We start from the raw sequence: 14,987 nt of genomic DNA, 5'->3' as shown, positions 1-14,987 counted from the left end.
TGTCAGACATCTGTTCACTTTATCCATCCGATCAACAGTACCGGAACGTCGGAAGCTTTGCTTGGGAAAGGACGCACTACTACTTCGCTCCAGCCACGCTCGTCATAGGTGTTACTGATGCATGTCAATTGTTTCTCAACGCCATCTGCTGACGTTTAATTGCACTACAAGTATAGTATGCAGTTCTGAGAGTGGAACGAGGAATCATATATCATGTAGAGGGGTTAAGCAAGCCGATTACAATCTCCTTGCTCTTCATCAGTCATCAGTTGATTCCACCATACCAAGCTTTGATACCGAACCGACAATCACGTAGACTTCCCTCTTGACTTGGCAACATCTTCTCGCAGTTCACTAACTGATATATTCCCATCGACCCCAAACGCCATAAGCCACTCAGCCCGATACCTCCACCATCGCGCTCACAACAAGATCACACAACGCCGTCAAACCTTGACATCGACGTTGCGCAGGCCGCCTTGTCTCCATATAGATACCGTAGCTCGGCACTCCGCCACCGAACGATAACGACATCACGCGTAGAGATTGTCTACAAGTGGAACCAGCAACGATCTCGCTGTACAACACTCTACATCGACAATCTCCACTCGTCGCCTCATAGGCGTAAACCTAGTACCCGAAAACTTCGACGGCAAATTCAAATAGATTGTATCATCCATCCACCCGGCCACTATTCCTGTTATCAACCATAGTCCGTGCGCCTCCACTCGACATACGCAGACGCCTCTTATATCTAAACTCGGTGTGGCCGTGCACGTTTGTCCGGTGAGCGGTGAGCGGTGAGAGGTGACAACGACATCATTCGGTATTTGTATCCCAATATTTCGACAGATTGGTTCTTTACCCTACCGACGCGTCAAAGTTACACGGTGGCGTTTTTTCTTCTCCTTCGGGGTGCGATCGGTTTAGTTGACTTGCTGCATCACAAGGCCGAAAACCCCAATCAACGCACAGTGCATGTGCATGATCACACAGCTAAAGGGCAACGCAAAAACAATTACGACACCAATTAAGATAAGCTTAACAGCGAACGGGGGCCAACATAACACATCACACAGCGAGAGAAGAATAAAAAGAGAGAAGAAGAGTGCAGCAAAAGCACAAGTCAGGGTTTACTTACTTGTTGTTGGGAGGAGAAAGGTAAGTCGCGTCAATGGCGTTGTAATCCTCTCTTTCCCTGCCTTGATCCGATTCCAGTGACGAGTGACGAGTGACGAGCAAACATAATCCTTGCTTCGTATCATGTCATTTCCATTTTCCTATTTCCTCTCGTTGTTCGTCCCTGTGTGTGCTCTCATTGTCCTTACTTGCTTCGGTGCACGATGGCCGACGACGACAGTCGGGCCGACAAGTCTTGGACGCGATGTATAGAAGTGCATCCATACATATACTCACTCACAGGTGGTAGTCACCCACTCCGTCATTTTTCATTTCATCTCCTCTCTGTTTTTAGTACGTTTCAAAACCAGACTAGTGCACTACACCGCACCCCATACATTCATTTCCCATCACCATCTCCGCCCCACTACTCGCGATCATTACCCTAAACTGCGTTACAGCAGCAGTCAATCAAGACGCTCCTGTTTGTCCGTCCTCAAGTGCTTGTGATATTGTACAACGTCATCACCCCCTTTCTATAATAATAACACTACTTCTACTGCTATTGGTTGCGCGACCCTTGTTGTTACTGCGATTGACGGATCAGTCTGGACTTGCGATATTATAGATCAACACCTGCTCACTTGTTAGTCTCGTTCCAGCATTCACGACGTGCTAAGTATAATGTTCGTGTCGTCATAACCCTCCTTTTATGTCGATGCTGATCCTTTTTGTTGTTTCGGTCCTTAGTAACAACGACTGTGTACGCCCCTTTGACGCCAAACTCGACTCCACACCGAATATTCGTTTCATCCTTTCGACGACACCGCATCAACATAGCACGTCGGCTACGCAATTATACAACCAGTGACTTACGATACGCAGCCAGCAGACGAGTCGAGTCGAGAACAATCAATACAAGTATAAGCCGTTCACGTACACAGAGACAGACACATACACAGATAGCTACGTCACTACCGAGCAAACGTGAAACGCGACAAACACCCTTATACTGGAATACACACAAGACACCCTCAAACTTGCACATCCATCGATATCGGAGTAACGTCATATCCATCTATCTCTGGAACGGGAACCTGAATCGAGTATATACACAATAACAGAACAAGACGAAACAAACGAAACAACTCGCTCCCGATCACGTACACAAAACACCTCTTCGTCGACCTTATTGTTCTCGAAACGAGACAATCACCCCTGTCAAATCACCATGTCATACTTCTCCGACACCTCGTCGTCGGGTTCGGCGCCTCCACTCACTCCATCACCGACGTCCGCCACCCATCCTCCTATCGATTACTCTTCCCCAACACCATACACACTCGTCTCTCCTCCCGACTCTCTTCGTCAATATTCCTCAGCATTGAAACAACGTATGACGGCAGGTCTGACGGCTGCGATGAAAGATCTCAAAGACGATAGAGGCGGACCGGAAAGGAAGTTTGATGTGGAATATGGATATGATGAGAATCCAATCGATCGACATGTGATGATGCATCTCACACCGAGAAAACTACCCGAAAGGTCAAAAGCCGTCCCAGAGTTGGGTCTCTTACCCTTGGCTCCCACCACGACGACAACAACGTCAACGAAGAAGATGGACAATGCACCGCAGGTTCAAGTTCACGTGAGGATGTTGGGTACTCGACAAGATGTGTTTGACGAACGATTCCAAGATGCCGATACGGAGATGTTGGGATCTTCACCATCATCTCGAACCGAGAACGGAATGGACGACGACGACAACGATTTGATAGATCAAGATCCCGTTCCGATGAGATACCGACCTGGTCTTATCCATTTCCATCGATCCAACTCTTCGTCTTTGGCTCGACCGAGCTATTCACGGATGAACAGTAACGTCTCAACGGGGAGCAACGTGAGCATGATGAGCGAGGCGAGCTTTGAAGCTGTCAGAGCGGAGGATATAGTCAGCATGTATGGGGGTGCCAGCGGGACAAAAGACGATGAGAAGATGAACGACAACGACAATGACGAGGAACAGGAGTACATTGGGAGATCGTCGATGGAATCAACCGAATCGAGAGAGACCCTCCGACCAACTTCATCATCGTGCGACTATACACTGAGAGTGAGGTCAACTCACTCATCCTCTTCGTCACTCACTTTCGTCCCCCCTGTCCCAATCACGATAACTCCCGCCCCCGCTGTTCCCTCACCTGCACCTGTGCAATCCCAACAACGACAACACGCACCTAGTCTGCACTCACGACCCAGTCTGCTCAGACCAAGACCACGCGTCTCGGCCGCTCATCCGTACGATAACAATACCGATAATGCAGGTGGGAGAACGTTCTCGAAAGATGGGGGAGAACCTGAGTGGTTAGCGGGGAGAACAGTCAGCGAGAGGATGGTAGCTCAGGCTGGGTTGAGATGTCAGCGTCAGAGAGTGGGAACTGTCAGAGCTGGTGCGGCGAGATGAGCGACGGCTACATCGACTGAACGTCAATCCCTGCCGCACGATCTTACCAACATCAGCACCACCAAACTCTCTACAAGCTATATCCCCTGCGACCCATCATCTACAACATCTAGCACGTCGTCATTCTCAATCTCTCGCCTCTTCGCCTCACGACCATATACGATATCTATCACGTCCTATCTGTCTGTTTTCTTCTCAATATATCTAGTCTCGCAAATTCGAAACCGCTGTATCTCTTATATGTCTCCTGTCCTATCCTATAGATCTAGAATTGGACTCTTTTCCGTACCAGCTGTGCTGGGATATCTTTATAAATGACCTTTATACACGTGTTGTCATTCAGTAGTAGGCCAATATCGTTTCATGCAACGCATGATCCTCACATACCATACACCCCCACTGGCAGCCGGGTGCAATTTACAGTGCTAGCTAAAGTCAAGTGACTGGCTGGCTCTCAACCGCAATTGTTTGGTAGGCGGACCACAATGACCATGAACATTAATGATTGGCATATATTTTCATCTTTTTTTGGGCTTTGTTATCATGAGCTTATGGAATACTACCTTAATAGCCATAATATCCATAAGTCAAGAAGATCGCAAAATGAAGAAAAGACGTTAAACGTCAACAGTATCGTTTTCTGTATGTACAATGGTTAAACAAGAACGCATGGGGGATTAGAGGATAGTGATATACACATATTGTACACATTTGAGCTCTCTCTCGCGAGGAGACATTAATATATCGTGAAGAAGTGGTGGTAGTCGTTTTATGAATATAGACATAAGATGCTGGGTAGGGTGTATATGAATTGTGATGATGGGTTTGACAACGAGACGAAAAACCAACGAGACAACGAGATAACAGAACAAATAGAGTGATAGGAAAGAACAAACGAACAAGGAGAAGATCGAACCCGCAACCGCACCACAACCTTCTTCCAAGAACCTTCTGCTTACTGGTTCCACTCTTCGGAGTAATCAGCTTGTCCCCCGAAGTCGAACTCCTTTGAAAGAGCAAGAGACTCAAGTCAGCAAGAGTACATCTTTCATCTCGCCAAATCATGTCCACTTACCGACAAATCGAGATTAAAGTTGTCCCCACCACCAAGATTGAAATCCTCGTTCCCATAATCAAACGAATTCAGGATGTCCGTCGGGACTTCGTAGTTGAACTGATTGTCAAAGCCTTGCTGCTGAGTAGCCGATGGAGGCGGTTGTGCCTGTTGTGGCGGTGGCTGCTGAGGTTGCGCTTGCTCTTGACCTCGCCCGTCGTTGCCATCTTGGTCAGGCTGCGATTGCGGCTCCGGAATCTGATACTGCTGATGCGGTTGAGGAGTCTGCAGTTGGTAGTTCTGGGGATTCAACGGCGTCTCGATGTTCGGTAGCGGGAACATTTGCGACTGTGACGATCCAGGAACAGACGGACCACCATAGTTCGAGTCGTTCGGTGTTTGTGCAATCGCATACCCGGGGGTCGGAGCAGTAGGTGAGCCATCTTGATTGCCCAGTGACTCGACAGTCGATGGCCTGCCGCCTTTCCCTCCCTGTAGCACGGACTGATCAGCCCCTATATAATCCGTGAGAAACGCTCTACTCACCTTTGCGCCCTTCCCCTTGGGTTTCTCAGTTGCACTCTTGGGGGGCTTTTTCGCAGCCGGACCTTTACGCTTAGCAGAGCCTCCAGTAGGCGTCGCCTCCGGGATATCTCCATTCAGCCCATCGGTGTCGACCGTGAGACTGGCTACCTGCTTGCCCTTTCTTCCCTTCTGACTGGGGGTCTGCTGCATGGCCGGCGGTCCGTTCACACCAACATCGTAACCAGGATGATGTACGGCTGGGGACGCCATAGTCATTGGCGAAGGAGCCGTCATCTGGGCAGGAGACACGCCGGTGAATGCAGCAGGCGAGTTACTGACTTGCGCATCAACTTTCTGCTTGGCGTACGCCGCTTGCATTTGAGCATACTGGATCTGAGCGTCGGACGGCGTTCGCGAGGTCTCCTGGGACTGCATCGAAGTTAGACCACATGCCAACACAGATTGTTATTGCTCACCTGAGAAGGGGTGCGCTGGAAAGGCGAAGCGCCAGCCATTTGAGGACCTCCTGGAGGCATTGGCATGAATGGTCTAGCCATTTCAAGGGCTTGACGTTGATGATCGTCTGGAGCTACTAGGTGTCAGACCCGTCCTTGCTGTTGTTGCAAGTCGCAAACCACTTACTAGGCGCTTTACCAGCTAACTTCGCCTTTTTGCTTTGAGCCTCCGTGGGTGATTGCTCTGCACCGCGCTTAATAGCCTGAGTGTGGTTCAAACCAGGCGAGCCATCATTCGCGTAATTCTGTTGTAACTGAGGCTGCATCTGTCGGATAGTTCCGCCGGGTGTCTGAACTCGCATCGGTCCATTCTGTAGCTGATATTGCTGTTGAGCTTGGAGCGTACGCTGAGCTTGCTGTTGTCGTGCCATTGCAGCTTGCTGTTGCTGTTGTTGGTTCTCGTACAATCTTTGGAATTCTTCCTCCGTTACCAGGTAGTTCTGACCATCAATGGTGACGGCCCGACGTGGCTCAGCCTAGGGGCTTATCGAGTCAGCTCAGATTCAAGTCTCGGGGCACAAAGTCACTTACGGCGTCTTGAGTGATGCCTCGCTGCAGTATGGGTCGACGCATGGCCTCCTGTTGTGCATTGATGTGTGCTTGCTGAGCCTGACGCATCGACTCCGCACGCTGCAATTGTGCGGTGAGCTGCGGATCGTCGCTATGGGACTGATCAGCCCCGGTGGATCCTCGTGGAAGGTCGGTCGATGCAGCACGGACAGCGGCAGCCGGAGCCGCAACTGCGATCCGGGCGGCCACTGCAGAAGAAGGGGGAAGCGTAGCAGTGGTCAAAGCGGTGTTCGGTGCCGGTATGTGAGTCTTCGTGAGTCGTTTACGAGACGTCATCCGTTGGGTATCTTGGAAGATTGTCCACCACTAAAGGTCTGTCAGCCGAGTATATGAGCGAGAAGCTACTACGTACCAAGTACAGGTCACCCAAGTCTCGAGGAGTCCTCTCTATGGGCGATGTCCCATCCTGGGGTGAGTTTTTCACCGAAGGCGATTTGTCTGAAGTACGGTCTTCCTCCTTCACTTTCTGTTCCTGGGTTGGCGGGCTAGTCTTCTTAGGCGAAGCTGGTGGCTCTGTAGTCTCCGGCCCGAAGAGTGAGTCTTCCGGTGTCGTGTGGTCCTTGGGAGAAGCAGGCGCCGCCCCGGAAGCACCACTACCACTGCCGTCTTCAAGCGGGACTGAACTTTTGATTGAAGACACCCTCTGTTCCGGAGATCCAGCCATCGATTTATCCTCGAAGGAAACATCGTGCCCGTCCACCAGAGTCGCATCCCCAGTAGAAGATCCGTTGGCAGGCTCGTGTGTCTTGCTATCACCCGCCTCGGGACTTGAGAGACTAGAAGACCGTGTCTCTCTCTTCAACGCCTCGGCTGCTTGATTGTATCCCGCACGATGAAGACTAACATCAGCTCCAACCATAATAGTTGCACTCACTAATCAAGGAGCTTGGAATTGAATGACGCCTGGGGATCCTCCCGAGTCTCTTGCTCGTCTGTCTTTTTCGCCGCGGCGTCCTCTTCTTTCTGCGCAATGACCAGTGCTTCCTGTGCCTTCTCTATCCTCCTCTGTAGCCTAGCGGTCCTCTCCTTGTGTCGCTGCAAATCAGTTGCAGCGGACAGCTTGGTAGATCGACTGAATGACGAGGCCTGAATCCTCGCGATCTTTTCTTGTCCACCGTTCGGCGTCTGGCTCAGAATACCAGATTGTGCTGGATGCGGTTGGGCGGTAGGAGCAGCGAGGTTGACCACACCAATGGGCAGCCCAGCGGGTGTGTTACCGTTTGATGTCACGGTAGTGTTGGAAGTTTGCATAGCTTGGGGACCAGTAGGTTGACCATTTCGCAGGTGAGGAGGAATTGGAGACACGCTTCGAGAAGCAGTGACCTGACTAGCGGTTCGCTTCAACACAGGTGGAGGAGGTACTTGAAGTGTTGCTGGACTCTGTCCAGGATGAGCAAGGCCGACCGCGGGTGGTCGGACGGATGGGGGCTGAGGTCCCCGTTGTTGAAGTAGATGATTCATCTGTGCTTGTTGAGGTGGAAGCATTTGTTGTTGTTGCTGTTGCTGCTGCTGCTGTTGTTGTTGTTGTTGGAGGCGCTGTTGCTGCAGTTGGAGTTGAAGCTGAGCGACGTGTTGCTGCTGCTGATACGCCGCTTGCAGTTGGGTGTGATTGAGAGTTCCGTTAGGAGTCTGTCTGGGATCGTTGCCTTGCTGCCATCCGAATGGAGTCATGACTTGTCGACCTTGAGCATCGATGAAGACGGTGCCGTTCTGCGTTTCTACCTGGCGGATGACTTGGTTCTGCGATTGCATCATATGTTGAGCGTTTTGCTGAGGTTGAGCAACGACTCCGAGGGCTCGTTGTGCCGTGACCTTGGCGTCTCGACCTTGAGGTTGCTGCTGCTGTAGTTGCTGCTGTTGTTGTTGTTGTTGCTGCTGCTGCTGCATTCGAAGTTGTTGTTCGACATATGCCCTCGCCTCATCGTTCATATTTTGAATGTCGTAGCCACCCACACGCGTAGAGTTACCGTTCATGTCGATCAGATGTTGTTGAGCTGGACTGCCCATAGACTGATGAATCCCAGGATGCTGTAGGTGAGGGTTGGTCGGCTGGGCGGGTGGGTGAGCATGTCAGTGCGGAGCGACTGGAGCGGAACAGCGAACTCACAATGACCATCCGTGGACCCGCTTGCATCCTGTTTCTGCAATGGGATCCGTCCGATCTTTCGAGAAAGCTTGGCAGTTACGTTTGATGCAATAGGTGGTAGAACTTGTGTCGTCTCTCCGGTCCGTCTCCTTCCGTCCGTCCGTCAACAATAATTGGCGTGATGAAGCTGAGTGACGAGTGAAGCGACTGAGAAGAAGAAGTACGTAGTATCTGCAACGGCGAGAGGCAACGAAAATGGTGAAAGGGTCAGCTTTTGGTGTTATGAAAGGAAGGTGTCCGACTTGAGAAGGTGGTTGCTTCACGGAATGGGATAAAATGGAAAACACACAGACCTCCACTCGTGTCGCGGGTCGGTAGGTGGGTGGACAAAAAGGGCAACTCACAACAACTATCGACAAACGTCCTGCTTGTCACTCCAGACAAAATCACCGGAACGACGATGCTGATGATGCTGTGGATGTACTCGTTGAGGAGAAAGGGAAGGACGAGAGATGCATGAAAGGAAGGATGGGTCTCGTTGCTCCGGGGTTATGTTATGACCGGGTATTGGTACAACGGTGTAGGTTTGATTTGGTTAGCGGGTGTTGAATGAACTGACCCGACAAGGTTTTGGTGGTTGATTCCGGTGTCGGACTGTGACCCTATGTGTGAGAAAGAGTCATTCTGAATGGTATATGATGCTATGTTGGTACGAGAATGAACAAGTAGCAAGTGGATGTGGTCAAACCAGAGCGAATAGATTGAGCGAGCAATGAGCAATGTGCAATGAGCAGCTGTCCAGTCTGCAGGGTAAAATGGAGGCAGACCCGAGAGCGGCGGCATACTCCGCTAGCACGCTTTTATTATCATCATTACAGTCCAACAAGATGAGCAAACGGTTTGTGGCACTAGATGCATGCATCCATCACTATTATTATGTTACACTCAGACTATAAATGCAGACGTATCACTGCTCGCTCCACCTTTTACCAGTGATTGAGGCGATACCCGAGTACAGCTGGTCACCCCTTCGACCTGCAGTTGTTGGAAGCATCCAGTTATTCCAACAGTCCGTGGTTATCGTCGAGGGTGGTGGAGGGCCGGTGATGCCGCTCCACGTCCTGCCAGGGGGGCATGTCGCCCGCATATGCCTCTGCATAGAGGCAGGGGACTTGGGGGGCGAGCGGGAACAAGGCTCGCGAGTCTGTGTGGGCGCTGGCGGAGGGAGGGATGGGGACAAGGCGACCCTATGATCAACCGCGTGTGGCGCAGGGGACATCTTGAGATGATCCCCCCTTTGCGTGTCATTCATTTGAGGTTGGGCTGCGGCGGAAGATTCTTCGTAAGCTTAGTTCTCCTCCACTGGGAAAAATGGCAAAATCGCTAACTTACGTCGACGAGGCACAGCCCAATTAGTCCGGATCTCGCTCCCGTACACCTTGAGAGCCTGGAGGGAGTCGATGGCCCTTCGGGCATCCCATTTGTAACGGAACGTGATGAACGCTGTCCCTTGTTCTAGTGTGATGTTGAACTATTGTCGATCTGTCAGGTACTGCATTGGTCCAACACGAGATAGAAGAGGTCGCTTACCGAGGTGATGGGCCCAAACAACACCACCAACATCAAAACCTCCTCCTCCTTGATGCCCGCCTTCAGACCCCCAAGGAACACAGTGCTAGTCTCTGGATTGGTGTCAGGTCTGTGTCGATCCCGATGGCCACCGGTAGGGGGAGCACATCTCTGCCCATCCCGAATTTTGCACACCAACTCATACACCTCTTTAAAACACCAGCAGCAGTACTCGTCTACGACCTCATGATGCGAGTATGGGACCAGCATGTACTCTGGAGTCCACACTGGGGTGTGTGGGTAGTCGGGATCGTGTGACGACTCGCACCTGAACAGGTGATGGGGGAGGAAGGAGGCGGAATAGGAGGTGAGCGAGGTCGAGGAGGTCGAGGTGGAGTTTAGGAAGGAGGAGGTGGCGGTGGAGGCGAGGGCGTAAGTGATCTTGAACGACATTGTCGAATGACAATAAAAATGGACAAGCCACAAGAACTTGGTGAGTTTAGATGTCGAGTGACAAGCTACAATGTTATTGTGGATATATGTGATAGGTGTGATAGGATTGCGATGAAGAGACGAGATGTTCGGCGCTCAGAAAAGACGTCCTTTATATCTTTTAGAACGATCCTGTTCCGCACTTTCGACAAGAATGTCTGTCATTCAATATCTGCGCAGCATGATTCATACGGTGCATCCTCACATCACAAGAAGAGAGGGAAGCAGACCCAAGTGACCACTCCATCACCAAATTCTCTTCATCTCTGTTTGAATGAAGCGGAACGAGAATGGGTGTGAGGAAGGGGATGACGGGGGCGTCTTTCTCCTCGACCGATTGCTTTCCCATGAAGTCTAAGCTTGTCTGGAACACATATCGAATTGGGGGCAAATGATTTGGGCGCAGTCGTGGTATATCGGTAGTAGAATTAGCAGAGAGGGGCGGAGGGATCTTGTCAGTCATAATAGCGTTTGCCGTCCACATTGCTACTTTTTCTGCAAAACGGGGATGGCCCCATCCTGGAGAAAAGAGCGGATTATGAGATGTAAGTCGAAAGAGCGCTGATGTCGTACGTCGCGAGTCAAGCTATTATTAGGACAATGGTATAGGTGAATCGTGGTGAAGAATGACGTGTGACGAGCGAAACTTGAGTAGCGGAGAACCAGCGATGAAGCTTGTTTTTTTTTTGGTCCCATGTTTTCCCCCTTTGTTTCCTGTTTCTTCCTGGGGGTGATGTTGCCGCATGGTAGCCTGGTAGAGTTCCGGCAGCAATAAGCAAGAAAAGATCAGTCGATATGGCTCAAAGGTGGTAAGGAATATGTATCCAAAGAACGAGCTGATTGTTTATGTAAAGATTGAATCATAATAGTTGATAGGGGGTCAGGACCCTGGCTTGGCGTGGAAAGGGTCACTATTGGATCTGTACTTTTGCAGTAAAAATATCCAACACTCGTTGAAACTGTTCTCGTGTGTACAAAACAATTTCGCCCACAAATCCACAAGAGATAAAAGATAATACATGTATCAATGCAAAGCCATAGTAGTCGTACGTCAACCAGAGCAATAAGTGCCAAGACTCTTTCAAGCTCAAATAGATTATGTAAGTTAACCCCAATACACAACAGCGAACAATTGTGCTCTCATTCGTCATTCAACTTTCGACAGAGTCTAGGTTTTGACAGTTCATCAAGCCACCTTTCCAGGTACGTAGGTCTGTCTTACTCCTTTCTTTTGTCACCCGCAGCGCAACTTGCATGTGGTACTGGTATCGTACCTGTACCAAGAAGCATCCAGGCCGAAAGATGTGAATCACATGGCGCGGAAATACTGATTACGATGCATATTATGTATGCTTGCGACAATCTGGCAACGCCAAGTCGAAGCGTGCTGTCGCATGTGTGCAAGTCTTCATGCTTGTAGAAGGTGAGATTATCAAGTTGGACGTGGATGGGGGTGAGAATGGAAAAAGAAATCCGTCGGTGGCAAATCCCCGCACTTCATAAAATAAAATAAAATAGGCAGTGCCACTTTCCACCGAGAGTTGAACTTGCTAATGTCAATCCCCTATATGTCGAACTCCCCTATACGTCGGACAGTGAAGATAAGCAGGGGGAATTCAGGACAAAATTGACCACCAGGTGACATCTTGTGTGCGCCAGGATGACAGATATCCACTTCATATTCTTTTTGGATGCAAAATGTGTGCACTGCATGCGTCTGAGATTTCGACGGGATCAAATTTGGCTGGTGTGTCCGATAAATAGGGGTGTCCGTGATATAGGGGACTGCCGTTACACCTTATCCTGTGGACTGATACGCTCTTCCACGGAGACTGGAGGAGCTGGAACCAGTAGCGTCTACTCATCCAGTACGAAGCTTTACATGCGGATCTCTACAGACTGCTTCTACATGCTACAGAACAACGCTCATCCTCCATTACAGTAGCTACCGATCGTCTTTCGCCTTCTCAAGCCAAATGAACTCTGCTCTACAATACTCGTCGATCAGACCCACTTCTTCTCATCGACCTTGGGTTCGTTCTTTCCATCCTGCTTGAGGGACTAATGATGATCGCGCTTTGTCAGCACAGATGAGTCACACTAGTAGTCCTTCCACACTCACCTCTCGGAGAGTTTCTAGTGCTACGCTCAACTTCTCGAGTTTGTCACGAGCGAATTCCCTTGCCTAATAGCAAGTTCGTATGTCAGCGATGTTCATTCCTCATGACGAGCTTCCGCTTTGACTCACCTTCTCCTTTGCCTTATCTTGCTCTTCCAAAGCGGTCTGCTTCCTCTCCTCCCATAGCTTCTCCACCGCCTCTCGGAGCTTTGTCATCTCATCACGTTCGTTTCCTTCAGTCTTCTTCAATTCCGCATTGGCAGTCGGAGCAACAGCAGGAGCAGTAGATGCCATAGCAGGACTAGTTGTAGCAGGCACGACTTGTTGGGAAAGTCGTCTTGCCTCATCACGAAGACGCTGCTCGTCCTTCTTCTCTTGACATGCTCTCCATCCCCACTTCCTATTCCATCTTTCGTCGTTCCATCCGGATGAAGACGGAGTGGAAGTGGTCGGATAGCCATTGGTGGGGACAGCGGAGTCAGCTGGTGTTGAAGTGAAGTCGACGGGGACCGCGGCAGGTGCAGCAGGCTGGGCAGCAGGAAGCTGCTTTCGATCACACCATCTGTTGAACGAAGAAGGGTCGGTGATGTATCGTTCTAATTCTTCGCGCTTGTGTTGTTTGTGGTGATACCACCATGAGGCGCCCATAAAACCGATACCCAACTATGAGGACGCAAAAAGGATCAGTTGGATGTGCGCCTACGAATCACATGACGATCGAACTCGGTAACATAGGACAGAGGAACGGTACTCACCCAGACGAATCGTCGGAAGAATGGTCGACCACCTCTTCCTCTTCTGTATCCTCGTCCATATCCATCCCAATAATGATGTTGATATCCCATACCCCCCGGTGGGTGCATCCCACCTCCTCCAGAAGTTGCGGCAGCGGCTGCAGCAGCAGCAGCAGATTCGGCTGCCGCACCTACCCCAGGGGCGACATTAGGTGAAGGACCGTGCCATCCCCAACCGAAGTGGTGGTGGTGATTGTTGAGTTGTGTTGGAAGCATGTTGTGTCTGGTAACGTGAGTGTGAGTGTGAGTGTGAGTGTGAGAAAGCAATAGTAATTGGGCTAAGTGTTGAAGTTGGGTTGAAATGTTGAGTATATGTTGTGAGTGATCTCAAGAGATACTTTCACCACCGACCCATCCACATGCCTTTATATATCTTTCAGAATCCGACATCGATCACCCTACAACGCATCATCGTCTTTTCGGCACGCATACATACTCACTCACAGGACGATCACGAGTCGTAGTCGCCGCGCTCACAAAACGGTACGGCCACCCGCACTCAGTCGCATCGACAGCGCCTGTCCAACTAGGTAATGTTCTCAAAAGTCCTCGGTCATTGGTCAAAATAGATACGAGCCGTTTCGCAATCGTAATCTCTGTTGAATTAACCGCCGAACAGTAAAAGTAATCGTTTGCCGAGTTCGAGGTTCAAACCGAGTACGATGCCGATGACGTAAGATCGGAGATTACCACCGAGAAGACAGATCAAATGTGGGATGAGGATATATAGGATTGCTTCGGACATGAATTGAATGACCGACCGTTGTCCTCCACGTGTCGTGTCGAGGAGTTGGTAAGTCGATGCACGTCGAGCAGCATCAGCATAGCAACATCGCAGCTGTGTTCAACCTGGTAACATACATCAACCAACAGTCTCACATATCAAGCAGATCAACAAAAGGGTAGAAACCATCACAATGTCCGCATCAACAAAATCCGTTCCCGTCTCTTCATCTTCCTCTTCTCGCACAACCACCACCACCACCACGACCACCGCCCAACCCTCCGCAGCGCTCGAATCATCCTTTCATTCCCTCGTCGACAATTATCAAACGACAACTCCTGCGCGGGTCAAGCTCATCGATGCGTTCTTGTTGTTCATATTCGTTTCGGGGGTGTTGCAATTCGCTTATAGGGTGTTGATCACCTCGTACCCGTTCTATGCCTTTGCCGGAGGGTGAGTTGAACGTGTCTCATCGGGAGTGAGAGCGAGAGGAAGGAGCTCTTCGTGCTCTACACCGAGGGGAGGAAGAGTCAGATCCAGTGTCAGAATGGATACTGATCGTACTTCTTCTCTGCCCGTAGCTTCGGCTCTACCGTTGGTCAGTTCGTTCTCCTCGCAGGACTCAGAGCGCAGGTCGCTCCAGGTCGAGATGGGGAATTCAAGCAGGTCTCGCAAGAAAGGTGCGTAGCTTGTACGTCAACAGCTGGTTGAAATGCTGATTCACGTCGTCTCGCCTTGCCCTTCATCGTTGTTGCGCACCCATCTTCCCCTCCCGCAGAGCGTTCGCCGATTTCTGCGCAGCCTCTGTCGTCCTTCATCTTTTCGCATTCAACTTCTTAGGGTAGAGTATGGTCATAGAAGGAGGATTTGAGAAGAAAGCATTTATCAACATGATGCATGTGTATGAGTGACGGCATGTTACAGGTTTGTGGAGTCGGACACGAATGCTAATTTAC

General features: G+C 50.3%; 5 protein-coding genes across 5 annotated transcripts; 2 read left to right on the top strand and 3 right to left on the bottom strand.

The window, feature by feature from the left end:
* Window positions 1-2,350: 2,350 nt before the first annotated feature.
* On the top strand, window positions 2,351-3,583 carry CI109_107198 (uncharacterized protein; the record flags this gene model as incomplete). The annotated part of the gene is made up of 1 exon (XM_032003655.1): window positions 2,351-3,583. The coding sequence occupies one exon, from the start codon at window positions 2,351-2,353 to the stop codon at window positions 3,581-3,583; it is 1,233 nt and encodes a 410-aa protein (XP_031862068.1).
* Window positions 3,584-4,538: 955 nt separating this feature from the next.
* CI109_107197 (uncharacterized protein) lies at window positions 4,539-8,381 on the bottom strand (the record flags this gene model as incomplete). Its single annotated transcript, XM_065967979.1, has 9 exons — window positions 4,539-4,589; window positions 4,659-5,129; window positions 5,184-5,591; window positions 5,639-5,751; window positions 5,805-6,153; window positions 6,209-6,553; window positions 6,600-7,023; window positions 7,122-8,296; window positions 8,355-8,381. 9 exons carry the CDS (start codon window positions 8,379-8,381, stop codon window positions 4,539-4,541), a joined length of 3,363 nt encoding a protein of 1,120 aa, XP_065824051.1.
* Window positions 8,382-9,300: 919 nt separating this feature from the next.
* CI109_107196 (uncharacterized protein) lies at window positions 9,301-10,878 on the bottom strand (the record flags this gene model as incomplete). Its single annotated transcript, XM_032003653.2, has 4 exons — window positions 9,301-9,656; window positions 9,726-9,864; window positions 9,924-10,420; window positions 10,587-10,878. 4 exons carry the CDS (start codon window positions 10,876-10,878, stop codon window positions 9,301-9,303), a joined length of 1,284 nt encoding a protein of 427 aa, XP_031862066.2.
* A 1,520-nt stretch (window positions 10,879-12,398) lies between these two features.
* CI109_107195 (uncharacterized protein) lies at window positions 12,399-13,523 on the bottom strand (the record flags this gene model as incomplete). Its single annotated transcript, XM_032003652.1, has 4 exons — window positions 12,399-12,455; window positions 12,517-12,579; window positions 12,643-13,176; window positions 13,269-13,523. 4 exons carry the CDS (start codon window positions 13,521-13,523, stop codon window positions 12,399-12,401), a joined length of 909 nt encoding a protein of 302 aa, XP_031862065.1.
* Window positions 13,524-14,059: 536 nt separating this feature from the next.
* Window positions 14,060-14,876, top strand: CI109_107194 (uncharacterized protein; the record flags this gene model as incomplete). The annotated part of the gene is made up of 4 exons (XM_032003651.2): window positions 14,060-14,100; window positions 14,146-14,484; window positions 14,613-14,711; window positions 14,810-14,876. The coding sequence occupies 4 exons, from the start codon at window positions 14,060-14,062 to the stop codon at window positions 14,874-14,876; spliced, it is 546 nt and encodes a 181-aa protein (XP_031862064.2).
* Window positions 14,877-14,987: the final 111 nt, after the last annotated feature.

Source organism: Kwoniella shandongensis, chromosome 14, assembly GCF_008629635.2.
Source record: "Kwoniella shandongensis chromosome 14, complete sequence".
NCBI lineage: Eukaryota > Fungi > Basidiomycota > Tremellomycetes > Tremellales > Cryptococcaceae > Kwoniella > Kwoniella shandongensis.
The sequence above is the reverse complement of the archived record's forward strand: the minus strand, read 5'-3'. Positions and strand labels throughout refer to the sequence as shown.